General features: G+C 43.5%; 1 protein-coding gene across 6 annotated transcripts in view; it reads left to right on the top strand.

The window, feature by feature from the left end:
- ptprga (protein tyrosine phosphatase receptor type Ga) overlaps window positions 1–27,516 on the top strand; it is a 246,049-nt gene that overhangs the window by 175,892 nt on the left and 42,641 nt on the right. For all 6 annotated transcript variants that reach the window (XM_062986348.1, XM_062986349.1, XM_062986346.1 and 3 more), the window contains 4 exons: window positions 9,344–9,439; window positions 17,914–17,980; window positions 22,099–22,256; window positions 27,256–27,436. In XM_062986348.1, coding sequence (XP_062842418.1) covers window positions 9,344–9,439; window positions 17,914–17,980; window positions 22,099–22,256; window positions 27,256–27,436 — 502 coding nt within the window. The remainder of the gene's footprint in view (window positions 1–9,343; window positions 9,440–17,913; window positions 17,981–22,098; window positions 22,257–27,255; window positions 27,437–27,516) is intronic.

Raw genomic sequence — 27,516 nt, 5'->3', positions numbered from 1 at the left:
AGATTGTGGCTCTGAGGCTCAGTGGGATCTGTTTGTCCTGTTTAGAAGATCATCGTGCTCCTGACATATGACCTTTCTCACGTGTGTGTACTTGTACATGACACTCGTCCTGATTATTCATCTGCCATCTGATATAGCACACACACAAAACACAGAGAGTCTGTATGTAAACCTAGTGATCTCACAACATAGACGCATTTAATGTCATCCTACACTCCTGAGAAGAAGGCATGTCTAAATTCTTAGATGCTGCCTACTGAGGCGCCTTAATTCTGAGTGATAATCTGAGTGAATGACGAGGGAGCGTCTGATGCTTCCTTAGCAGTGAAGGAAAAACCAGCATTCAGTGCGGCACAACTTTTCTCACCAAAGATTTTCACCAAAGAGTTCTTTGCAAATAAATAAATTCTCATTGATTTTTAATTAGTATAAAGGTATCATTATACAGGTGTGATTTATTTGCAGATTCAGGCTTTTAGTACGAGAATGAGACATTAGCTGGTGGGTTGTGCCACCTCAGCCCATTGGTTTGAATGGCCTGATGCTAACTGTGTTAGCTTAGTAAGCTAAACTGTAATCGTTGTCTAAGTAGTACGTCTAAATAATCTGCCTCATGAGTTCGATGCCTTGTTAGAATCCTCTCAACTGAGGTAGGCAGTAGGCAGCAAGGCATCTCACAGGGTATTCGAACAGACTCACACATGCCATAAGGAAATACGGTTTTGTGGTGGTTGTTGTTTCGCTGCCCTTGTGAATGTCAGAGACTGGGTGTGTCTGTGTGTGATTTGCATGTGATGTGTGATGGCGGGTGCTTTTAGTCCTTGAGGGAGCAGCTGTGATGCCAATAAAGGATAAATTCAATTTGGTAAAGTGTTCCTTGCACATTGCATTGCTCACATAGCCTGTCGGAGAATCGTGTGTGTGTGTGTGTGTGTGTTTCGCCCTCATGAGACTTTTCCGAACTAAAACTTGGACAGACGCTGCTTGGGATTCAGAGAAAGCTCAGTGCTATTACCATTTATATTACAGGTGTCAGAGGCCGCGTGTCTGCCTCCTGCACTTTGCTGTCTTAAAGTTAACAATAAACTCCGCGAAACATTTTCAAATCTGCTCAATCAACTTATGCTTCGCTCTGCAAAACTGTGTGTGTGTGTGTGTGTGTGTGTGTGTGTGTGTGTGTGTGTGATACATGCATGTGGATTTAAGATAGAACAGGAAAACTGCTGTTGCCTAAACATTAGCATAGAGCAGCTCTGGGTGGATGTTTAAAGGCAACCGAAAGACCTTTTTTAAAATGAAATTATGTATAAGGGATTGAGAAAAGCTACCTCTTTAGCTCAGCCGTGTTTACTTGTCAGGCTACAGTACTGTGGCTGCATTTTCATGATATTAGCATTCCGAGGCCGTGCTGTTTGTCGGAACCCAGCATCAATATCAGTGCATGTAAGTGCGAGAGATTTGACTGTAAAGTATTGCAGCTCCGACTTATTTCCCCTTTTTTCCCGGTTTAGAGTAGCCAATCCACTGCTGGGGACTCCAACGGCGTCCAAGGAGTGTGTATATTCGCCTGACACACACTCCCTCCCTCGACGTGTGCGCAGTCCACCAATCCCTTCTTATTCACCCATACTTTGGTGGATTTGCGAGTACGGATCTGTACAGGCACCCTGGGCAACCAAGGTCCTTACACAGTGTTGATAACTCCAACCCTTATTCCAGTCTTTCCCACCCAGCAGACTGGAGGCCAGTTTTGTCTGCTGCAGGCGTTTGCCAATCGTGCCTGCTAGAGGCGCCCAGACGACCGGTAGCAGAGCCAAGATTCGAACTACGGAGCTCAGAATCTCAGCGCTGGTGTGCTAGTGTATTACCACATGGTTTTACAGTCTCAAGGGAAACGTTCATGTATGAAATCGACACATTTTTTACATGTATTCATTTTTTTATTTGATTTTCCATTTCATTCAATGTCAACATTGGACATGGTTAAGCCATCAGGCTCTTCTTTCCACCAGCCAGCAGCGGACTCTCACAGCGTGGAGGTTGTGAAAGCTGCAGAGAAACTGTGGTGGAAAATTATGAATGGCTGAAGTGGGATTGGGTGAAAACAAAGCAATGTGTTTGATTTTCATGCCATATTAAAATGGGGGGGGGGGGGGGGGGGGTAACCAACGTGACCTCATTGTTGATGTTTCGATGTTTAAGTGCCAGCAATAGTGTTGATTTTTTATATTACATATTTAAGCAAATATATAATACACAAAGTGGAGAAATAGAACCAGGCTCAATGTGTGTTTGTGCGTGTGTGGTGGTTGCATAGTTGCAAAGACTGATGGGAAATCTTTAGGTACTGGTCTCCCGAGCCTGTGGCCATCGATCCTCTCTCTCTCTGATTCGCTCTTGCTCTCTTTCTTCCTCTTCTGGTGACAGCTGTTGTTTTAAAGGGATAAAGTCAGAAATCAATACACGTGTCCTGTCACTCACATTAAACACCACGAGGAACGAACGAGTGAAATATAGAGCACGCTGGCGTGTGCGTGCGTGCCCCGGCGAGGACGTCAGGAATATTCATAACGACGATCCATTAACTTGTCACGTACGGCCCCGTATGATTAATTACACATGTGCATTACTTTTTAAGCTCTTTTTTTTCATTCTCCACTTATTGGCTTCTCGTATCGATCTCACGAGACAGATTTATGTGAGAGGCATTTGTGAGAGTGTTGGTATGACCGAGCTGGTCAGATTTTTGATCCACCTTCCTTTCTGACCTTGGCATCACTGATACATTAGCCAGGTCGGCTAATGGTCAGCTCGTTTATTAAGGAGGCAGATCATCGGTCACCGATATCGCCGTGTTAACACACAGGCCACAGCAGTCTCCCGTTCGGAATGGGATTTAAACGCTCCCCGTCGCAGCGTAATTAACATACAAGACGGAGCGGGGACTGATCTGAATGGTACACAGCTCGCCAGACAAATAGACTCGGTCCCTGCTCGCTCGAGCAGAGCATGTTTTATGCACACCGAGCAATAATTACTTCTCTGTTTCCCTCTCGCGCCCGAGCGCTACCATTTCCATTTTAAAGCCACCTGTGATGAACAAGGGATTGAGATTTCATAAATACTTTATCTTGTGATTTTTAACTCAGGCCTGTCTGGGGAAAGGCTTGTTTGCTGCTGGCATGGTTTCCAGCTCTTTATTAATATTTATATAAAAAAGCCCAGTAGCTCTTTTGTTTTCACTGGTTGGGCAGAGAAGCTTCGTAAAATAGTTTACTAATGTAAAAAAAATTGGGTCTAGAGGTGCTTGGGTGGTGAAATATGGTCACCTGCATTCAGGGTTGAAATTCCCAGCAGGTCTGTTGGGATACAGACATGATTGGTTGTGTCTTCGGCCATGGTATCCTGTCCAGTGATTCTGGGGAAAACCAGACCCACCTGCTGATTGCGAGCCAAGCATTCTCATCCAACATCAGAAACATGTTTTGATTAGATGGCCACAAATTCCTACAAACATCTTCCAAGTCTTGTGAAGTCTTCACAATTAAATAGAGCCTGTTATAAAAGGGAAGGGTGGAAAACTCAATATTACATATTAATTACCCTAGTTTTGGTATTGGACGTCAAGCAAGCTCATGGTCAGGTGTCCACACTCTTTTGGCTATGAACCTTCAGCAGTGACACAAAGACACAGTGGACACCTTTGTGTCCTCTCACATTTCTAACGGCAGGAAATGTTTAAAAATCAGAATTGTGTTTGAATTCGAGGGTCCAGGGGATTTCCTCTGCACGCTTCGATCTTGTAAACCTCTGAAGGACACCCGCCATTGAAGAGCTATTAGTCTGAAGTCGGGCTATTCTTAGTCAGAACCTTGTCACTGTGGAAGCGTGGGACTCTCTTCATAGTAAGCAGCAGGATCTCTGCTCAAGGCTTTTTCTCTGGTAAATTCCATGTTTGGACGACACCCCCCGCGGTCCGTCCACTCTCCTTTGTGTTCGGCTGAGGCTGAAATAAAAGAAAGAAGACGACAGTATTGAGCTTCCTCGCTGTCATGACGTCTCATTTTTTTTTTTTTTTTATTTGCTTTACATGAATAGAACCGTTCCTGCCCCAGGTAGAACTCTAGATCAGGGTTTTTTTTTAAACTTTCTTTCAAAAGACCCACATTTTGAAAAAGCATGGAACCTCTTTTTGTCGGTGGAAACACATGGAACCGGTTTAAAATCAAGTTTGCGAATCAGAACCAGTCCGCATCGGTGGAAAAGGGGTACCTTTGTAAAATCTGATCCCATTGTGGATTCCAAGATGTAACATAAAGCCTCCACAAAAGGTCGTTCGTGTACAAGTTTATTTAAGTATTATTATTTTTCTCCTCAACCCATTTGCTCTAGATCAGGGGTGTCAAACTCACGGCCCGCGGGCCACATCCGGCCCGCCACGTCATTTTCTGTGGCCCGCGAGAGCTTGAACGACTGTATGATTGTTGTGATGGTTCGAGTCGTTACAGAGACGCACTTATAATTTTATGGGATTCCTGCGCCTTTAAATTCAACTGTTGACATCGTAGTCATGGCAACTAACTTTGACCTCGCTGAGTAGCCATGTGACTTTTACTGCAAAAGAACACGAAGTAGCGTAGTCAGTAACGTAAACAATAATAAATAAATACAGATAATTATCTTGCAGTATAATACCAAAGCATCGTCTGTAAGTAGTGGCGTTTATATTCTCAGTTGTTAGTAAATGTTTAGTGAGTATATCACAGCGCTTTAGTTACAAATTTACCGTAATTAAATACAATTGTTACCGTTACTATAGCAATTAGTATCTTTACACTAAATGCTAACTCGTTAGCGCTATTTTACGTTTGGTTAAATCTCATATTGTACCAGATGTAACACTTGACTACAGCTGTGTGCTTGTACTGTATTAAGTTCTTTATTGTTTTTATTGTTTGTATTTTTACTTCATTTTGATGCACACAGTGTATCACACAGCTGGCGATCAAATAAACCGACTGTATTCTGAAGGGAGCTGTCTGTCTGTCTGTCTGTCTGTCTGTCTAGCTGAGAAAGGGGGATAAACTATTAGTGAGGGCAGAATGATTGTCTTAAAAATACACTGTAAAATCCTAAACAAACTGCATCTTTCAAAATGCAGGCTGATTTTGTGACCTGCAAAGTGACACATCCCACCAGTAGATGATGTTACACATATTTACACATGATCCTACAATGTACAAGAAGATAATTAAGAAAATGAAGCATAAGGAGGAAATTTTATGAAAGTGAAAACAAGTTTGTGCTTCAGGAAGAGAAACCGGTGCGTCTCTTGTATTATGAGGCCGTGTCTGTGGTAAAGTAGGACAATATAAATGCAGAATTCAGCCTCCAAGAAAAACAGCAATGTGACTGCAATCACAGCAGGATACGTTACAATAATGCTGATGTGGCCCTCGGTGAAAATGAGTTTGACACCCCTGCTCTAGATCATGGTGTTGTCTCAGGGCTCTGGCTGCTCTGTGAGCTGCTCTGTGGGTCCACAAAAGCGACATGTGCTTCTCTCAGGTTCTTGGACGAATGCTCGTCTCAAAAGATCTTGCCGGACAGGATGCATGTATGCACTAGGTTTTCGGACAGACCCCATGTCTTGCCAGGTCAGAGCTGTTTTGATGAGACGAGCCTTTTCCTCCAATAAGAGGGAGCTTTTCATGGTTAGCTGCATACTTTTGGCCGCACAGTCTTGCCAAAATTTCCAATGACAGCCAAATGATTTTGGGGAAAAAATGCTGGCAGATTTACAAGCTGCACCCCCTCCGTCCCTGTCAGATTTGACTCGTCCTGTTTTCCTCCCTGGCTGTATAAGCGGCTTGTCTTATCCTCATGTAATTCGTGTGTTTACAGGACTGTAGAACGATTGATGCGGTTAGAGGACGATCCCGCGGTGGAGACACGTTTAAATAGCGAGCATGAAATTGGTTACAGCGGAGGAGGACGTGTTTTGTCTACCTCTCCTCTAAAGCATGGATTTTGGGTTGTTGCGAATGCAGCATCTGTTTGCCCAAGCGCCTTAGCCAGTATTAGAATAGATTGTTTGTGTGTGTGTGTGTGTGTGTGTGTGTGTGTGTGTGTGTGTGTGTTTTCACATATAAACAAGAGTGTGTGTGTGAGTGATATGTGTAACTGAAACAGCCTCCATGTGATCTGTATGTTAATGCGCTTCGATTTTCGACACCTGTGAGTGACCTTTATGCTAAAGGAGATGGGATACACTCACTCCGAGGGTTTAAAGAAAACTGCTTCTCCTCTTTAAATCCCTCTGCATATTTGCACAGGTTTCTGTGTCCAGTGAGGTCATCTGAACACAGAGCGAAACAGCTTCAGGAGAGTCGGATTCCAGGTCCAAAACTGCACCAGTTTTACTACCCAGTGCACTACTTAATCCAGAGAGTCAAAATACTGACTGTACAGCATTATAAAGTTCACTATATGGGTAAAAGTATTTGGACACCTGACCATGAGCCTGTAGGACATCCTGTTTTAAAAACAAATGGTATTAATAATAGAGTGACATCTTTTATGAAGCCTAGTGGTCAAGGTACTGGACTAGTAATCAAAAGGCTGCTGGTTCAAGCCCTACCACTGCCAGGTTGTCACTGTTGGACCCTTGAGCAAGGCCCTTAACCTTCAATTGCTTAGACAATACACTGTCACAGTACTGTAAGTCACTTTGGGTAAAAGAGCCTGCTAGAACTGAGATGCTGAATGATGCACTGCACAGTAAATCTGTCCCAATAGCACCCTGGTAGTGCACTAGTTTGACAAACTTTTTAATCTAGTTGTACCTGGTTTGGGACAAAGCCAGACTGGAGGAAGATGACATTTCAAGCTCCTTGACTGTCAGCTGTTATTGGTAGGTAGACAGACATGGTCATGTCCTCAGTATATACAGTTTATACACGAACCTTCAACTTGAGAACTTTTAAAGGTGCAAACGTCCCTGTCCATTGTTTAAAATTTGTTTTAATAAGTGCAAAATATAACATTGTGACGGAATTTTAAATGGTGGCAGCGCATAAGGTTCGTACAGGATCCTACGCTGTGAGTGACGGTACAGTAGTCGAGCATGATATGTGGAATTTATAAACTTGATTTCATGCATTTCAGCTATATGCTGTAGGCTAACTAGAATGCTGGATGCCTGGACTAATTTTGTTGGACTTCGTTGGAAACAAATTGAACTTGTATGTACAGAACTAACTGATTTCATTTTTAATGATAGTGGAGAGATTATTTTCTTAGACAAACTTGTAATTATTCGACAAAGTTCATTTTAATGATTTAAGAACTTCAAAAGCGCCTTTGAAATAAAGACTAAATATAAAAGAAAGAGCAGAAACTATGGTTTCGATTTTTCTTCTCTTATCTAAAAACGCACGTTGTTCCGCACTGTCTGTTTCACGCCCATCCGACAACGCCGGTTTGTTTGTGATTCAGCGTCCGACGTCCGGCGCTCGTTCTTATGGACAGCACGTCAGCGCCCGTCATTCCTCCTCCCGCCTGAATGCCAATGAACTTCTAATCCATGCGAACGAAAAGGTTAAGATATGGAGCACCCGGATATGCTGCCACTATTCTTTATAAAACCATGCTCGCGCTGCAACAGGGCTCAAATATTACCGTCATTAATCAAAGTCGCGGGGATCCTGACACCATCGATGGGAGCTTTCGGGATTCCTGCGGACGCATCGACCGATCCATGCTAGGAAAAGCGGGCAGGGCTCCAGACTGAAACGGATCAAAGCCGCTCACGGGACGGACTTTCTGTAGGGATTACGGAAGTGTGAAAAAGTGTGAGGCGGACAAAAGCGACAGTGTGATCCAAATAAGCAGGATCCACTTCATTCGGCGGATTCTTTACATTTGTGTTGGCGCGAGACGCTGTGTTCTTACCTGGATCAGCAGGGGTTAAATACCTATCTGTTTATGTTCTTTCTATATGTGTACATCTCTTTATCTCTCTCTCTGTGCGGCCGCTGCTTTTGATTATCCACTGAGCATCATTCCCTCCCGAACACATTATCTGAGAGCCTCGTCTCACTCGTTTATAGGATCTCGAGGCTGAAAAATGGGTCGCGCTGTGTTCCTAATCCGCACGTATGCGGGCTCTGCCAGGATGTGCACAAGCAGCTATACCCGTGGCGACTCTATACAAACCGTCACCATAACAACCGACCCTCAGAGCGTCTCCGATTGGCTGCGGCGTACCGTTGAGGCCGATGATGTCATGGGGAGACCGGCTCGGCTTTTTTTTTTTTTTACACGGAATTGAAAAATCCCCTCGCATCAAAATCAATAGATCCCAATGTGTTCCGCTCAAGTGGTGACTTCCTTAAGAGGCTTAAATCATCCTCTTTTTCACTGCTTCGCTTCAAGCTCACACCGTGTCCTCGTTCTCCCTCAGACTCCCCCCCCCATTCCACACACTCATCCTCTCCGAGAGGCCTTTCTGAGCCTGGTTATCTAACGCCACAGTCCGGAGACCTGTCCACCGAGATCAGGCTTTTTTTTCTATTTTAACAGCAATGCTATTGATCGAGACATGCACGCTGTCGATGCCAATTTAGACCAGTGAGAGTTTAAAAGGGTTTGTCTGCTCCGATCACTCGCCAGTTATTCCATCAGCGCAAAGAAAGGACCGCCAGACGTCAGACTCTTCACACAGCCAGACCACCAACGTTCACTCAGCCACTCCATTAGACACACCCAACTAATGGCGTTTAGCTCGGACTGTTTCAGAGCGCAGGTTCACTGCAGCTCTTTGTTTTCTGTGGAGAAGTCACCAGTAGATATTCAGTGTAGATATTCAGATATAGGAATTACGGAAGTTTTAAAAAAAGACAAACAAAAGCGACAGTGTGTTTCTGGTGTTGATATTCAGATCCTGCCTGGTTGAGACTATTTGTGGTTTAGATATTTCTAACATCTTAGCTGGCTCAGGCTGTTCTTGGCTCACAAATTCAGATGATCTCGGCTAGTTTTTTTGGTTTTGATATTTGGAAGGCCTCTGCTTGGTTGGACAGTCATGGTGTGGGTATTCACCAAAACCACCTTGTGACGGATGTACTGTTACTTTTACACTGATTCTAAAATTCCATGTACTGTGTGTACTGTGGCTCTATTTCTCACCCCTGAATCCACACTGGTGTTAAATCACTGTAAATCACAGGTGGTTTATTTAGAATGATATAATGTCAGTTTTGCATATATGGTGTTAACATTGTCTTTCTCATCCCCGCCAATACCCCAAAAACCCCCGCCCCCAATGGTGTTTCTCACACAGATGCAGATCTACATGTACAACTCTGATGACTTCGACAGCCTGAACGCAGCCATCAGGGAGAAGCGGGTCATCGCCGCCATGTCCGTCTTCTTCCAGGTTAGAGCTTTTATCTTTTCTTCTGATTGTGTTGTGGAAGGATCAAAATGAACACCAGAAGAACAAAAACAACACACACACACACACACACACACAGCATCTCAAGCTTAGTTTCTCTGCCTTGTCACTGTAATTACAAAAAAAGACACAGTAAAAGCCCTCTTCTGTGCTGAGGGTTAATAAGCCTGTACACGTCAAGCCCTCCAAATTGGGTGTGTATGTGTGTGTGTGTGTGTGTGAGAGAGAGAGAGAGAGAGAGAGCTTTTGTAACGTTGTCAACGCAGCCTGGCTGTGATAACCCGAAGATCTGGAACTCAAAGGTGCTGTTAGACAGATAAAAACAATGACACAGAAGGCTTTAACAATACACCACACACACACACACACACACACACACACACAGAAAGAAAGATGAACTTTAAGACATGGAGGTGAGAGAAGTGAGAAAGGTTTTGATGGAGTGTGAGAAAGAGAGAGAGAACTGGAAGAGAGATGACATTTGAGAGAGCGGGGTTCGAGAGTGCACGCTTTGATTGCAGACCCGCGCTGTGATTGATGTTTTGCTCCTCAGCCGACACCGTATCTCACCTCTGCTTTTACTTTTCTCTTTTTGCTATTCTGCATGCTCCTGTCAGCTAGCTCATCACACGGTGTGTGTGTGTGTGTGTGTGTGTGTGTGTGTGTGTCTGTGTGTGTGAGTGTTAAGGTTGTCAGATTCTTCTAAAATTCTTTTTGTACATTTCTGGTATGAAGAAGCACTGAGCACTCAGGTGGTACAGAAATCTAATATTCTCACCACCGCCAAAACTCCAGTGTAGAGTCCAAGTCCTGGCTGGTGCCCAGATTTGCCGTTGGCTGCGTCTGAGGGAGGGAAGACACAGGATGGGGAATCCTATAAAATGTTATCCTATAAATGTTCCCACAGTAGAAGACGTGCAGTCAGATTCGCTGGAGATACAAAATTGTCCATGACTGTGTTTGACATTAAACTTGAACTGATGAATCTTGTGTAACCAGTAACCACCTGTCCTGTCATGAATGTAATCAAAGTGTGTCAAACATGACGTTAAAATCCCAATAAAGGGCGCTCAGGTGGCGCAGCAGTAAAACTTGTCGGTTTGAAACTCAGCTCTGCCATCCGGCTGGGCTGGGCGGCTACATGAACAACGCTTGGCTGTTGTTCATACAGGGAGGGAGCCGGATAGGGACCTCATACCAGATGCAGTTGCGACCTCTGCTGGCTGATTGATGGCACCTGCACATAATTGAGGGATAATGCATCGATCAGGGTGTGGCTCTCCGTACACAAATCTGATCCACTTATGAACTCGCCTCATGCAGGTGAAAAGATGCAGTCGGCTACCGCACACGTGTCGGAGGGGGCATGTGTCAGTCTCGCTCTCCTCAATCAGGGCAGAGATTGGCATCAGTGTAGAGGAAGCGTAATGCAATCAGGTAATTGGATACGCTAAAAGTCGGGAGAAAAAGGGAGAACATATATAAAACTAAAATATAGTAAGTAAATCCGTTCAGACAAAGTGGACTCATTCTTAGTTTTGCCCTCAGAATTTGTATGCACAACCTGCTCCATGCTCTACAATTCTTGGCCAGCGTTATTTGGAGCCGTGCCTCTTTCAGATCTGCACTGCGGCCCACACTCAGGGTTAGCCTGGTTACCGTGGAGTTTTTAACTCAGTGCACTCATTTCCTCTGAAAGCGCATAAACTTGTTACTTGATTAAAGTGGATTTTAATGATCAGATTTTGAATAACTGGTGCTGGCTTGAAATCAGCATTTTTAAAAAATTGTTGATAATCCTGAAATCAGTGGTTCAGAAGTCACAGCCCTCTGACCGGTTATTTTACTGCAGTTGAATAATTACTATAGTAATAGTCACTCTGTATTTGCATGAAACTTCTCATGTTCTTCTGATATTTTTAGTTGCGAGTTGATGCGAGAAAAAAAACGGAAGGCATTTATTTTTTGCCAGTGAAAGAATATCCAGGTGCGTGTGTAGCAGATGGTCTCTGGTATCAGGAGAGCACTGACTTCACATCAGAAAGATGAGCTTGTCAGGCTCCCAAATGGCACGGCAATGGCGTTTTGATGTGTTTCTTGGAGGAAGATCACAAGTTCAGAGTCCTAACAATGCTGCAGGCAGCCATTGCCAAAAGTGCAGTAGAAGGAAAGAAGCTTCTGCTACTGCTGTAACAACCTTCGAGCGAACACTGTCACAACCCATGTCTTCATGGACTGTGGACAGTGCCGCCCCTGTTCAGCAGCTGATTGAATTTATGGCACTATAGGACTATGGTCTATAGGACTTCACCGAACCACAGTAAGAGCCTGATGAATTTAAATGGACTAGAAGTCACAAAACACCAAACATACAACAAAGCAGCTGCACACCCTGCTAATCTTTAAACATTCAACTTTCATGATTCCATCATTTAAAAAGTACTGAGCAGTAACAGTGTTATTGTTGTTATTGTTGTTATATAAGTTTTTGCTCTATTTTATGTTTATTAAAGTTGTCTTGTCTTGTCTGGGCGCCCAGGTGGCGCAGCGGGATAATCCGCTAACTCACCAGTGCCGAGATTCTGAGCTCCCAGGTTTGAATCTCTGCCCTGCTACCAGTCGTCTGGGCGCCCTCTAGCAGGCACAAGTGGTTAATGCCTGCAGCAGACAAAAATTGGCTTCCAGTCTGCTGGATGGGAAAGACCGAACTAAGGGGTGGGGTTTTCGACCCTGTGTAAGGACCTTGGTTTCCCAGGGCGCCTGTACAGAAAGCGGAGGAGCGCAGAGATTGGGGCGTGGCTCTTCATAACCAAAGCCGACCTCACACGCAAATCCACCGAAGTATAGGAAAATAAGAAGGGAATGGTGGACTGCACACACATCGGAGGAAGTGTGGCAGGCGACTAAACACCCTTCTTGGACGCCGTCGGGCTCCCCAGCAGCAGATTGGCTATGCTAAATTGGGAGAACAAGAAGGTAGACAAGACAAGAATTGTCTTGTCCTTTATGTTCTGAGATAAATGTGTGACAAAAACAAACTAAACTAAAAAATGGGGTCAGGACTTAATACTAGATAATCAAAAATCATCAATAATTCGGGGCTAAAAAATAATTGCATTCCCATTCCTGTTTATTTCACAAACATTATGAAAGAAGCCGACAGGTCAGTAGGGTTTAGGTCAGCTCCGTGCAAGCCACTGAAGATCCTCTACACTATATAAACCATGTCTTTATGGGGCTTGCTTTGTGCACATGGGTACAGTCATCATGGAACAGATCAGGGCCAGTCCTAAACTGTAGCCACTAGGGCTGGGTATCGCCACTAATTTCCTGGATCGATTCGATTCCGATTCACACGGTCCCGATTCGATTCCATCTTCGATCTTCGATTTTCAATTCGATTTTCGATTCAATTTCGATTCAACACATTTAGGCATATTTGAGTTACATTAACAGGTTTTGTTTAAATATGTACAGATGTACAGAGAACGAATGTGATAATTGTACAAATAACACTCATTATTAAAAATATTTGTTTTTACATAAATAAGTAATCCACAACAAAAAACAGTAACATTAAAAAAAAAAAAGTATTATTATTTTATATGTCTGACACGCTACAACAGTGTATATTTAATGTAAACACACACCTGGCTGTTGCACAGCTTATGCCAAGTTCACACTACACAACTTTCTGATTTGCCGGGTCGCTGTACAGTTCACACTGCACGACTGATGGGTGATGAGGGGGTTTCACATCTACACCATCTATCACCAGGAGGAATCTCAGATGAGTCTGTCTGGTCTCCCAAACTATGTTTTGTCACAAAAACACACGTGAGAAGTGACGAGGTGTTTAATGAAACCACGTCCTAAAATACACTCCAACAAGTAGCGAGCGATCAAAGTTTGTGCGCTGATGAGCAGCGTAATATCAAAGAGAAAAAAATAAAGGAATCTGAGTGGATTTGGCAACACGGCCAACAGGGATTGTTCTGAAGTTGGAGGTTAATAAATATTTTGTTTTGTAGAGAACGATAACTATATTACGCCCCTGCTCCACTTGTTTACAACCTCTCCCGTGTGTTTCCCCTCGCTGTTTCACATTGATTAAGAGCCGAGTTGCTCCCGAGCCGGCAAATCTAGCGCAGACCAGTCGCCGAAAATCAGGGCAGAAATCATGTAGTGTGAACCAGGCATTACTGGAGCTTCTGCCATGCTGAACTGATGTGCAGGTCAGATCTCGTTGCACGAAAAAACAGCGGCTGGTCACGCGAGATTAAAGAAGGTAACAGATTTCCGTGTACACCGTAAAAAGGGGCTCATTTAAAAGATCGATCTCGCGTTTATATGAATCGATATCGGATCATTCAAATAAAGATCGATTCGAATCGAAAAATCGATTTTATAAACCCACCCCTAGTAGCCACCATCTATCCATCCATCCATCCATCCATCCATCCATCCATCCATCCTGGCTAAAACACCTAAGCTCAACATATTGAAGGATGTCCACATACTTCAAGCATTTTTGTTGTGAAATACTGCCTGCAAAAACGTTATTCAGAAGGGTGTCCACATACTTTTGGCCAAATCCAGCATTTTGTTTGTGAAATATTTCCAGCAGAAATCTGCCGTAACTGCTGCTTTTCTCTGCGTTTATGTTCTCAGTTTCCTCTTTCCCACCTTTGGCATGCTTCCTTTAGCCTGTTCTCACTGCGTGGGTGGGTGTGTTTGCTCGGGGAGGTCAGAAAGCCCTGGCTACGCTACCTGATTGTAGGCAGATGCTAGGGATTCTGGGTAAAGCAGAAGGAGAACAGGGCAGGAGCTGGCTCGCTGAAAACGGGATGGTTTTGTTTTGCTTCGGAGAGGAGAGTGTTCTGGGAATTCAGATGTTGTGTAACACTACAGCCTAAATAATTCTCAACAGTGTGGTCGGAATAGTGAATCTACAGTATAGTGTGTGTGTGTGTGTGTGTGTGTTGGAGAGATGTTGCTGGATCCGGGGAGTCATTTTTCTGTTATTAAACTCAAATTTCTAAAATGAAGTGAAATTGTAACTAGGAATGATTAACCAATAGCAGAAAACGAAGGTGTTTGATGAACATGAAGCACCCGGTGGCTGATATTCACATTAGAAGAGGGGGCTGGAGACCCCCTGCAAATGATTGCAAAATTATTTCCCCAATTTCTCCCAATTTGTTCCAATTTCCGAATGCACCATCACTGCGCTGCCTGAGGAGAGCTGCAGACTAATATCACCCGTTCCTCTTAACACTTGTGCCATCTCAGGTCACGTCTTTTCACCTGCCGGAGAGCCGTATGGCGTACAGAGTCATGCTATGCAGCCCTGAATCATCGACCAGTTGTGCAGGCCCCTTAACCTGTTGCCTTTGTGCAGCAGCGATCAGGAACCCAGTTTCCTCCCTCCCTCAGGCACTGCCAGAACTTGACAGCTCAGCGCTCCCTCGAATTCACCCGCAGCAATGGAGTCTCACAGAGACCAGAATCACGTACGGAGAGCCACGTTATGCCCTCCAGAACATCCATCTCAGCAGACGCCGCAGTTGTACAGCAGGAATGAATTCGACCTGTTCCGTCCTTCAGGCACAGCCAAATATTCCTGTTATGGGTGCCAGGCTAGGTCAGTAGCACCACATGGGATTAGAACTTTAGAACTTGAGATCTCAGCGGTGGCGGGCGAGCACGTTAAGCCGCTGCACCACCCGAACGCTACAGCCTGCTTTCTTCAACAGTTTTTGACCCAGACAGATTAGAGTTCTGATTTTGACCACATTATTATGATATTAAATCTTAAGTAAAATAAATTGGCTATGATAATTGCCACTGGTAGCTTATCCTCGTCTCTAAGTTTTTAGTATTTAATTAAAACCTTGAGTACATAAATAAAAAAAAAATTTGTTGTTTTTTTAAGCCCATCAGTTTCTAATGACAGCGCTGCACGTTTGAGATCTTCAGCATGGTTTTCCAGCTCTGACTTGTTTCCAGCCTTTCTGTCAGCAGCCACCACGTAGCTTCTCTTCAAGTCCCATCCTGAATGGTCCGAGCAGAGACGGGAGCTTCGGAGCTGAAGCTGATTTATAGCGAGAAAGAAAGCAGAAACAGGAAGGGAATCTGAGAGAGAGACGGACAGAAAAATAACAGATCCAGGCGTGGGCCGGCGGACGTGTCTGAAGCGTTTTCCACTCCTGCCTCCCAGGAGCAGCGGTTAAACGTGCCTCCGACGCTGCTGGCTTCCTCTCTGGAACAAAACGTGAACAAACATTCAGTGACACATGCATCTCAACAATAGTCCTGACCCATGGGTGCTTTCTGTCAAATTCTGTCTCCTGTTGGTCGCCGCCGCCGCTGTTGCTTCAGACAGATACACAAAAACACAAGCTGCACAGATTTTCCTTCTGCCTCGCTGAACTGTGTTTTTTCTTACATGTTCATGAGCGGTAATTACAATTCTTTTCAGTCTGTCATTTAATCCACATACGGACGATTATAAAAACGTTGTTTCCTTTTCTCTCGCGTTCTCTCGGTCCCTCCATTTAGCAGCTCAGTTCAGTTCACAGTTCACTGGCTGCTTTGTAAACATCAGGTTTTAGACATTATTGCCACAGTAACTAATTCCTTTGTGATAATGAATACGAAGCTAATGCTAATAACAGAATGAATCAAATCTGTTGAAACAGTTGTGGTATGTATGGATTAGTAATTGCTTTGCATTTATGTGACAGAGATGATTTTAGGGTTAGAGTACACTGATGAACCAAAACATTAGGACCACCAAGCAAATATGCTGCCAAAAAGGCTCTGACCTGCCGACACATGGAATTCACAAGACATTTAAAGTAGTCCTGTGGTAGCTGGTGGCAGGGCGTTAGCAGCAGATTCTTTAGCTTTGGTCCTACAGTTCATCCTGGTGCCACACATGCTTGGCCATCCTCATCAACTTGATAAAGACTGGTGGTCTGTTCGAAAACCTAGTGAGCTGCCTACTGCCTACCTGGGCAGCTGCCTCAGTAGAGAGGATTCTGAAAAGACATCAAACTCATAAGGCAGATTATTTAGACGCACTACTTAAGACAGTGATTATGCTCCCTCATTATTCAGTCAGATTATTGCTTCTAAATAAGGCACCTCAGTAGGCAGCATTTTAAGGTATCTAAGAATTTAGACATGCCCTCTTCTTGAGAGTGTAGGATGATTTAAAATTCGTCCATGTAGAGAGATCACTAGGTTTCCGGACAGACCCTGGGTTTGTCTCGGATATCAAACTGTTTTGGCTCATCAGTGTGTAACGGTTTATAAACTCTAGCTTTCTGTCCCCGGTTCCTCCGGATTCACAGAATTCACGAAAAAATCAGGCACGGCAGCTACTAACCTTTTTGTACCAAGTGGCATAATCGTTTCTCCATGTGTGAAGGCGTACGTGGGTGTTTGTGTTGCAAACTCCAAAGACATAGCCGTAATTCTAAGAAACGAGTCCTCCGGTTAGCCACTCTGACAACAACTCCGAGCCTTAACGTCATTCAGTCACATCAGACCACGCTAATAGCAAACACAATCAGCACTGTTTGTTCTGGTTTCTTTTTTGTTTGATTGTATTATTCTTCCACGTTCACAGCTGGGACATTTTTTTTCCAGTTTTTCTGTCTGAGATTCACAGACACACAGACATAATATAAAAACACCTCATTTTGTAGCAGCTTTGGTTTTTCAAGTGGACTATATAATTGCTCTTCCTGTACAGTAGATGTTTCATTCACTTACACTGCTAAGTTTTAAAAGTTTAGTTTTTATTATATGAAATAAAGAACTTGCTTTTATCTTTTTTCTAGTAGTTTCCAGCTAAGTTTGTTCTTGTTTCAGCATGATCACGTTCATGTACACAAATAAATAGACATAGCTCAAAGAGTTGGCATGAAAGAACTCTAAACACCATTGGGATGAATCGAAATGTTGATTATTGATGATTGAGTCAGTCATCCACCATTGTTTCCACAAACCTCCACAGACACACTCATAAATCTTTTGAAAAACATCTAAATTTGCAAAAGAGAGTCTGTCCATATAATTGCTCATTTTTCCATTTAGATTGATAAACCAAATAGTTTTGGATGGATGATGGTGTGTGTCCTGGCGCTAAACAAACACAATTATCTTTCATACATGCTAAGGCTGTCTGTATAAATCTGCCACTGGCCGGCGTAAATACGAGGCATGAAGGGCCGCCAGAGTGCAGAAGGAAATTGAACATACACAAATTGGTGGAAAATAGGATTTCAAAAATAATATTGATAATAAGAAACGCTCGGAACAAAAACTGCCTGGTTTCTGTCTGGGCCAGTTCCGATGATGTACCCGAAGTGAAAATGAATAGCAATTTTACTTCAGGCACCTCGCTGACTGTCTCATTGTTTAATTCTTTTCTGTGTGTCTGTCAGGTTGGGCAGAAGGACAACCCCGCTGTGGACCCTATAATCCATGGTCTGAGAGGAGTCGTGCACCACGGTGAGTAAATTAGCCAAGCAGAATAGTCTTTACAGTCTTTTTTTAGGATTTTTCTTTACAGGTCTGTGTTCAAAGACTAGCTATCTACCGCTTATTATCATCTCTCATCCCATTTTGTGCAAAAGTTTCAAGATACGAGACTGTGTATGTACACTATATGGACAAAAAGTATTGGGACACACTTTTTAATTACTGAAGTCATATGTCTGGGCCACAACAGTTGCTAACAGGTGTGATAAATCAATTATACAAAGGAAATTACATGCTTCCAACTTCCAATGATGCAGCAACAGTTTAGGGAAGGCCCTTTCCTGTTCCAGAATGACTGTACAAGCTCTATAAAGACATAAAGAAAAGCTCGGTTTAAAGAAACTCCAGTGTTCTGCACCTCAGCTTTACTGGACAGCTCTGGAATGAACCGGAACATCAATTAGGGCTTTCATGACCAACATCAGCGCCCAGCCATCCAAATGCTGTCATCTACCAGGTAGCTAGTGGGTAGAGCTTTTGACATCAATTGAAAGGTTGAGAGTTCAAATCCCATCTCTCCCATTCAGCCACTGTCGGGCTGTACAATGGCAGACCCTGTGCTTTGACCCCAGCTTCAAAACAAGCTGGGATATGTGAAAAAACTATTTCATTGTACTGTACACACAAGGCATTCTATCTTTTGACTGAATGGGTACAAATTCCCACAGACATACTTCACAGTCTTGTAAGAAGCCTTCACAGAGAAGTGGCTGCTGCTAAGCTGAAGAGATCACACAGGTCACTTAATTTTATTTTTTACAATTTGTTTTTAAAATGACATGTCCATCAAGCTCATGGTCAGGTGTCCACATACATTTGTCCATGTAACTGTATAGCATATTCATACCTGTTATGCATTTGCAGATATACAGTCACTAAATGTAGCTCATCTGTTGCTATGGTCAAATTAAGGTATTTTTTCCCTCAGCAATTAGTGAGAAGAACCCACCACAAGCTCATGATGAGGGATTCAAACCCTGTAAATGTATATCTACTTTAGGATGTAGATCTCAGTACTGGACTACACCTCCAGTCCCCTCCTGGCATTTTTCTTCACCTAACGCACAGCCTTGACAAGTACATGTCAAACCAGGTGAGGTTGTGCTAAACTGTGTAGAGCGGAGTGCTTGTGTCACAGCAACTGAGAACCCACTTTATAAAAAAAAAGGTATTTGGATAAAATGTCAGAAATAATAAGAGATATAAACTATAAATAGCACTTAGTATATTCCAGGCTTTTAATAGACTAAACGTATCCATGTTTTATGCTGCACCGGACGTATAAAAGTCTGACACCATCTACAGCTGCTACTGAAACTGATGACACGAGGATTATGAGAATGAGTCATGAGGTCGAGGCGAGAACGTTCAGATTCACAGAGCAGAACATCATCTCTGATGGGTGATTTACTGTTTGGACATGAGTGTGAGTGCACCAAACGGATAAATGAGTCAGTGTAACATGAATCTGGGAAGCTACTACACTTGTGGGAATCATTCCGATACTAGGAATATTTGAAGCAATAAACATTGAAGACGATGAAAAAAATGCTTTCAGGAACTCCATTCAATCAGCCAAGTGGTCACACTACCTGCTGACCAGTTGCTGTTTTCCCAATCTAGCCATTTCCAATTCCCCACTACGAATCATTGGCCACTTGTGCCTTCTCTACACTGGCCAAACAAAGCTGATCAAGTGATGTTCCAGTTCATTCCAAAGCTCTTCAGTGGAGCTGAGGTCAGGGCTCTGTGCCAGCCACTGGAGTTTATTTAAACCAGCACAGTCATCAATGCATGTTTCAATGAACGTGAACCTGGGTATAAGTTATACTGGGAATAGCTAAATTTAATGTAAACCCTGGGGTGTAGAACTCTGGGTTTTTGGGGCAGGTTTGTTTGATTTCTGTGCACTATGAAAAAGTACATGGAACAGTAGGCTTTTGCCAAGGTTGATGTCTGATGTAGTCCAAGTGCCACCACCAGAAAACTGATTTTCTGAATGTAGAAGCAGCTGAAACAGCAAGCGAGCCTTACGTCACGAACATGTTAGGGCTTTGTGCACCCAGCTCCATCCTCCAAACTATGTCTTCATGGGATTTGCTTTGTTCACATGGGTACAGTCATGCTACAACATGAAAGGTTCCTTCTCCAAACGTTCGCCATGATATTGAAAGCCTATCATTTATTTTAGTTACCAATGGGTGCTGCTGAAACTCTGAGATCTGAACTCAGTTATTAGGAGGGGTGTCTGCATCCTTTTCGGCCACATAATGTATCTTTAACAACGCGTGCAGGTCCACGCGTTCAATGTTCGACGTCCCTCGGGCTTAGACACACTGCAGCTAGCAACTGTGCAGCTACAGCTAATGAAATGTCCTGTTGGGTTAAACTAGCGACGTTTAGGTGTACCGTTCAGACACAAGCTTCTGCAGAGTAACTCGCTAGGCTCGGCGGCGAGGGAATTTTGCCCCGCGGCCGTGTGCGTGGGTACGAGACTCCGGTCTCATCCATTATCATGCCACTGAGCCGTAGACTCTCTAACGTCTCTCTTCGCTCGCTCACCTGCTGTGTGATATTATGGGGATTGCCATTCACTCAACCCTTACTTTAATATTCACACAACAAAGACCCATTAGCATTCTTAGTCGATAGAGACAAAAGACAAATCCTATATCCTATAGCAGAGATGGTTCACTCTGATCCTGCGGTGCTGTGCTGTGTTTGTTGCGTTGCTGTGTTCCCCGTTTATGATCCCTTTGGGCTCAGGTCAACATTATTCCTGTTATTAATGAATAAAGTAACTTTAATAGGTTGTTATTTGTAAACTGTCTGCATTATACCTCAATAATTCACTGCTATTCATTTAAGACAATACACAGCACACACTATAGACTCAGACATAAATAGATATTGTGGATAAGACATAAACAGGGTTCTGTGTACCAAAGTGCATCAGACTCAAGTCCCACAGGACCACATGACTGCACAGTTTAATGTTCCTCTGCATGATATTTAAAAACACTGCATTATTCATGCACATAAATAACCAAGAGCTGAAATTCTGTCGTTTTACAAGGACATCTCGAAAACTTTATAATTAACGAATCCCGCAAAGTGTGTGTCAACAAGCACGCCACTGGTGAGGTGAAGGAAGGGGTTAATGCATCACCTACTTATGGAGCCTGGCATGAGCTGAATCAGATCTATTCTAGCAGGGAAATGGAAAACTGCTGCTCCAGCACATGACGTTTCTCTGTACAACATGCTGTTTAAATTATGCACAGGCTATTCCACTTCCAGAAGCTATGTTGCACGCTGTGAATTAAGGATGCACTCAAAATGTCCTGTTCCTCAAAGAGCTTTATGTACAAGCTCGGGGTTCAGGCTTTTCTTCAGTACACATACAAAGAAGAGCAACAATGGCCATATACTGTATATATATTCTATTTATTTATGCATTTTCTCCCGATGTAGTGTAGCCAATTAGTCTTTTGCTGCTGGGGATCCTGCTGCTGATTGCCTTCGAGGAGGACGTGTGCACAGTCCTTCAACCCCTTTCTCCACCTCTGCACAGGCGCCTCGGGCTGCAAGACCCCACTGGTGCGCTAGAGGAATATCCTGCTACGCCACGTGGTTGCCTATGGCTACTATATTTTAACATTTAAGTTCAGGCAGTCTTGCCATGTTTATTGTTACAAAGTGTATAAAATCAATTTAAATCCAATGAATGATTTGCTTCCAACATTGTGGTATCAGTTTGTTAAAGCTCATTTCCTGTTTCAGCATGACCACATGACCCTGTGCACAAAACCAGTTCCATAAACGTATTGTTTATTACATTTGGTGTGGCTTCCACAGAGCAATGATCTCAATCCTAATGAACAACTTTGAGATGAATTGGAACACTGATTGAGAGCCAGGCCTTCTTGTCCACCAGTGCCGAATGCTCTTTTGATAAAATGGAAACATATTCCCACAGAAAGACACACTCCAGACTCCAGTAAAGCCTCGACAGAGGATTAGAGGCTGTTATAGATGTACCTCCATTCACTGTTTATTTTTTTATTTTTGTCTTCTGTCCGTTTCAGAGAAGGAAACGTATCTGGAGCCTTTCGTTTTGCGAGACCTCCTGCCGTTTTCTATCGGTAGCTACTACCGCTACATGGGCTCTCTCACCACTCCGCCCTGCTCTAAAGTAGTGGAGTGGATCGTCTTCAGCCGGCCCGTCTTCCTGTCCTACAAACAGGTACGTGTGCTTCACATGTTGGAAACTTATATTCACAAAGCAGCATGCAAACCTAAAGTGTCAAAGGAGACCCGAACTTCCTTCTTGCTGGTACTTTGGTTTGGTTACATACAGATTGGGATCCTCCTTGGGTTGCCTAGTATCCAGGTGGCGCAGTGGAATAATACGCTAGCACACCAGCAGCTCTGCTACCAGTCGGCTGCAGCAGACAAAATTAGGACCCTTGGGATTCAAACGCTGTGCAATCAGCATCTCCAGCAGCGAAATTGGGAGAGAAAGGGTAGAAAATGCATAAATAAATCTAAAAAATAAAAGAAGCAAAGCAACATCAAAAGCAGAGCCAATCAGCTCCCAACAAAGCTCCTAAACAAAGTTGTACAGACAAGCCTAGAACCTAGGACCAACTGTGCCCTGGTTTTCCCACCATCACCAACACAGAGCCATTCTCAAACTCATTTCCCCTCCTCCTCCAAATCCAGCTCATCGCACCTTCCCTCCAATTCACAGATGAACATATAAACACAAGCCGGTAGATAATCCCACAATCCCGTGCATGCTAATTGACACGGACGGCTCACGCAGCGAGCTGTACGCCGCTCTGTAATGGAAACAAACAGCCAAAGGAAGCCCTCACATCCACCATACCCGTCTCCTCCTCACGGCATGGAGAGCGTTTGGCTTTAACTCTAATGAGCTGAAATGAGTTTGCTCAGGGAGCGACGAAAACAGGCCAAGTGTGGATGACGAATTCGGCCGGTTTGAAGGAGAACATCGAAAAAGTGGGAGGAGGAGGAGGACGCTGGGCAGTCACACATCACACGCTCGTCCTGGAAGTGGCAGAATAGAGAAGAAGTACTTGCTCATGGTAAAGTGGATGGACTCTGTCAGTGTAATAGAGACAAAAGGAAAGATCTAGAACTTAGTCTATGACCATGCGTAGCCTGGGTTCCTGGGTTTTGACCACAGGACACTGTTGGTTAGGCTGATTATTCCTGACCCTGCTGTGACAGTGGTGGTCCTCTGGTGGTCCTTTTTCATTAGAGGATGGGGCAAGCAAATCGAGCTGCTGGTCAGACGCAGGCTTTGAAAGAGCAGCACCCCAACAGGTAGAAAATAGAGCGCTGTTACACCCATCTTCATTTAATGAAAATGAAACAGTAAATAACTGAAAAATAAAAGTTATTATTGTCATGTTTGTACGAGTAGTGTGAGACCCGTCCATTAAGGATTGACTTTTGGTTTCTGAGTGGGACCTAACGGGATGTGGGAACACAGCTTCCATGACGCGTCAGGATGTGCCATGACGGCTTGGGCACAGATGAAGGGCTGTGGGAGTAACCTAATTACACACGAGCCTGTTTTTAAAGATTGTGCTAGTTTTCTGACAGGTCTATTTAGAATATGAATGGGTTAATTATGGACATAATTGAACATTCGGTGAGTTAATACGATAGTGAATGCATGCACATCCCAAATGCTCTGGTGTGTACAAAAACAATCTAATGAATAAATTAAAACTTTAATACATATGAACATTTTCAGTGGGGTTAAGGTCAGGGTTCTGTGCAGGCCACAGCATTTAGCCGACCGGAAAGCCCAACCGTGGATTGTTGAAGTGGCAGTGCTGGGGGTTAAACCAACAAACCTCCAGGTACTAGCCCTGTACTTTACCCTCTGAGCTTCCACTGCCCATATGACCTCAGGAATTGAGTACTAGATCTGTTAAGTGTACACAAGTGTATACAAGAAACTTCTTCAGGATTTTTGGTAGAATGTAGAATCCATTTTTCTCCCCATTAAAAGAGTTTATCCCTCAATGTTGTTTATAATTTACAACATATATAACAGAATGATGTGTGTGCATCACTTAAATAAGGATTCTTGTGAACAGCGAGGGGAGAGACAGAGAGGAAAAGACGAGTCATTAAAAGAGAACGGAAATGCAGGATGACTCCATGACGTGGGTCGCCGCACAGGCTTTGATAATAACATTTTTTTCCATCCTTTTTACTCCAGTTAGTGGCCATTAGGAGGTCATTTTCAGCGATTGACACTGTGAGTGCTTTTGTCTTCTCGTTTCCTCCCGTGATTCGGTTTGAAAGAAACATCAGCGAGGCAGATAAAAGCGAGACCTCAGAAGACGACGGTGCTGCCTCGTACTCCTCGCTGTTCTCACCGTCCGCCTCCCTCTTTCTCTCTCCTTTATTTCTTATGGCTGGGGGAAGTAGGTCACGGCAAGTGACAGACATAGCTCAGGGGTACTTTTAGCGCCGATCGAAGCCATCTCTCACCAGGACGACAGGCACACCTCAATCTCGCAATCTGGTACCTGTGAAGTCCTTCTGTTTTGCTCGAGCTGCATTTAGAATTCATCTACACTCTCTCTCTCTCTCACACGCACACACAGATTTTCGGACATGCTCATTTACTGCTGCCTGACCCAAGGGGACCCTGGAGATGCGTATTTATCAAGGATTACCTCACCTCCACTCAGCACACAGATAGTTTTCAGGATTATCTTTGAACTGAGCTGTTTGCCTGGAGAGTTTTGCTCATATTCCAGACTAGCAGATTAAGATTAGGAGATTATTCTTCATGACTGCAGGCTGACAGAGGGCTCGGTGGAAGCCCGAAAGGTCTGCGCATACGTCTGTGTGCGCGCTGCCGGCCTGTGTCGGATCACCCGATGATAAAGAAACTAGCTAAAAGTGTTAGGAATTTGAGTAGTGATGTCAGATTTTTTTTTTAAACAAATCTGTTGAACAAACGTGTTGAGAAGAAAAAGGGTGAGAAGGCATCACGCAACAAGCTTCATATTTTGTTTTAGTTTAGGCCAGTGAGGTTATCGTGCAGATCCAAATTGGCACAATTCGAAAAGTTGGGAAAAGACGTGTAGTTCATATTTGTTGGTTTTTTTTTATTATTTATTTTTGCATCTCCTCCCTTCTTCTATTCTGGTCACTTCCAGTTTCCTATTTTAGTTCCTCTGCCGCTTTAACCTCCCCCATTCCCCTGTCTGGTTGGGTAGAGCCACAGCGGGTGCCTACACATAGCCGTATTGCATACGAAGACTCGCTTCATGATGTAAGTGAACCCACCTACTCGTATCAGGGCCTCAACTAATCCCGAAGATTACATATTACAACAGCATTTAGGAGAAATGCCATACGGACACACCTTTCCTTAGAAGCGGCCGGTTGTGTCTGTGGTACGCCTGACCATATCAGTAGCGCTGATTCAGATATGTATAATCGATATCGTTATGGGTATAAATACAGTATATACAATATACAATAAATCAGTTATTGGTGTAAGTATATACAATGTACAATAGAAGCAATAGGATACATTGTTTATATATAATATCACATATAGGTATGAATGACTATAATAGTAGTAATATAACATAGATAATGCATCCTTCATGGCCATACATGGCTGGAAGTAAAAGGTCATTTTCCAACTGTTGCATCAATGTTGAAAGCAGATGTAATTAAATACACCTATTAGCAATGAATGTGGCTGAGAGACCTGAAGTTGTATCATGCTGTTGGGCAAATATGACAATCAGAACATTTGTGCATTGTACAAATGTCTCTAGTAAAAATTATCCAGCAGGGTCAACCGAAGATGATTTACAGGATCTGAATAGGCTGCGTAGCTTCAGTCTGATGATTCACACCTGCTCTCTGACTCAGCGCCGTTTCGGAGAGAGGATCCGTCATCATGGGAGATAAGTCGTTTAGGAACGAGTACAGGATGACTAAAGAAGATGGGAGAGAAGGGCTTTAGTGTGAATAAAGCTCAGCCTGAGATTCATCTGATCTGTATATCCATTCAGGCTCTCTGGAGGCCTTTTAGAGGGCAATGCTTACAAGCGCCTGTACACACACACGCACACACACACACACACACACTCACACACTGCCTGCTGTGCTGAGAGAGCTGTTCACTTTCCTCGAAATACACTCTTTCTACATCTTAAACTCCCAGTGAACATCAGTGCTGGAGAGTAACACTCAAGTGTACTCAAGTATTCATAATAAAATAAATTTACTATATAGAATCTGACAACAATTTTCATTATTGTTTCATTTTAATGTTAATAAATCACCAACTGCATCAATGAATCAATGTACATACAGTCAGTACTAAAAGTATCCAGGCTCACTTTTTGTTGTAGATTTGAATGGATAGACCTGGCACTTTGACCCATCAGTCTACACATAATTACCCATAATCCTGAAATAAAAACATGATTATTAATAAAAGTATTCAGACCCCAAGTATATGAACTAATATCTAAGGTTTTGAGTTGTTCCTGGTCCACTGACCTCTAATATATTTGAATTCTGAATTCTGAAGTGGGAGACGCTTGACCAAAATTGGTCATGGGGTAAGATGGGCCTTGTTTAAGAAGATGAGAAAAAATCCAGTCACTTTAAAAGAGCTCCAAAAGTCCTCTCCAGAGATAGGAGAACCTGATAAAGGGACCACACTCCACAAATCAGGCTTTTATGGCAGACCAGTGTGATTGAAATCACTGTTAAATAAAATGCATATTTTACAATGATGGCCCACTTTAAGTTTGTTGAACGGCTCTCTTGCAAAATTAGGCAAAAAAATTCTCTGGTCCAATAGGGCAAATAATTGAAAGCAGTCACGACTCTGTTCATGCCGCTGAACCAAAAATCGAAAGACCGTCTTTGGTTCAAGTTTGACTTAAAACAACTTACTTATTTACATTTTCTGCATTTAGCAGACGCCTTTATCCAAAGCAACTTACATCATAGTATACAGTCTGAGCAACTGAGGGTTAAGGGCCTTACTCAAGGGCCCAACAGTGACAACCTGGCAGTGGTGAGGCTTGAACCAGCGACCTTCTGATTACTAGTCCAGTACCTTAACCACTAGGCTAGCTTGAACTAACTTGTAGCACAATCACTGAAATTTAAAGTTGTACGCTGATCCGGAGATTCTCTTTCTTTCTCTCTCTCAGTTGGAGGCGTTCTACTCCATCTTCACCACCGAGCAGCAGGACCACGTGAAGTCGGTGGAGTACCTACGCAACAACTTCCGCCCGCTGCAGAGCCTGGATAACCGCGAGGTGTTAAAATCCGCCGTCAAAGACGTCTGGCAACCCTATCTGACCGATCCCTACGGCACCGAATCCTCCAAAGGTGGGAACGCTCTCCTGTGATGTGTGTATGAAGTGTCTGCGTGTGTCTGTGCCATGAAAGCAAACACTCCCGCTAAAGCT

This window comes from Trichomycterus rosablanca, chromosome 24 (assembly GCF_030014385.1).
Source record: "Trichomycterus rosablanca isolate fTriRos1 chromosome 24, fTriRos1.hap1, whole genome shotgun sequence".
NCBI lineage: Eukaryota > Metazoa > Chordata > Actinopteri > Siluriformes > Trichomycteridae > Trichomycterus > Trichomycterus rosablanca.
This window is presented reverse-complemented; position numbering and strand designations above follow the sequence as displayed.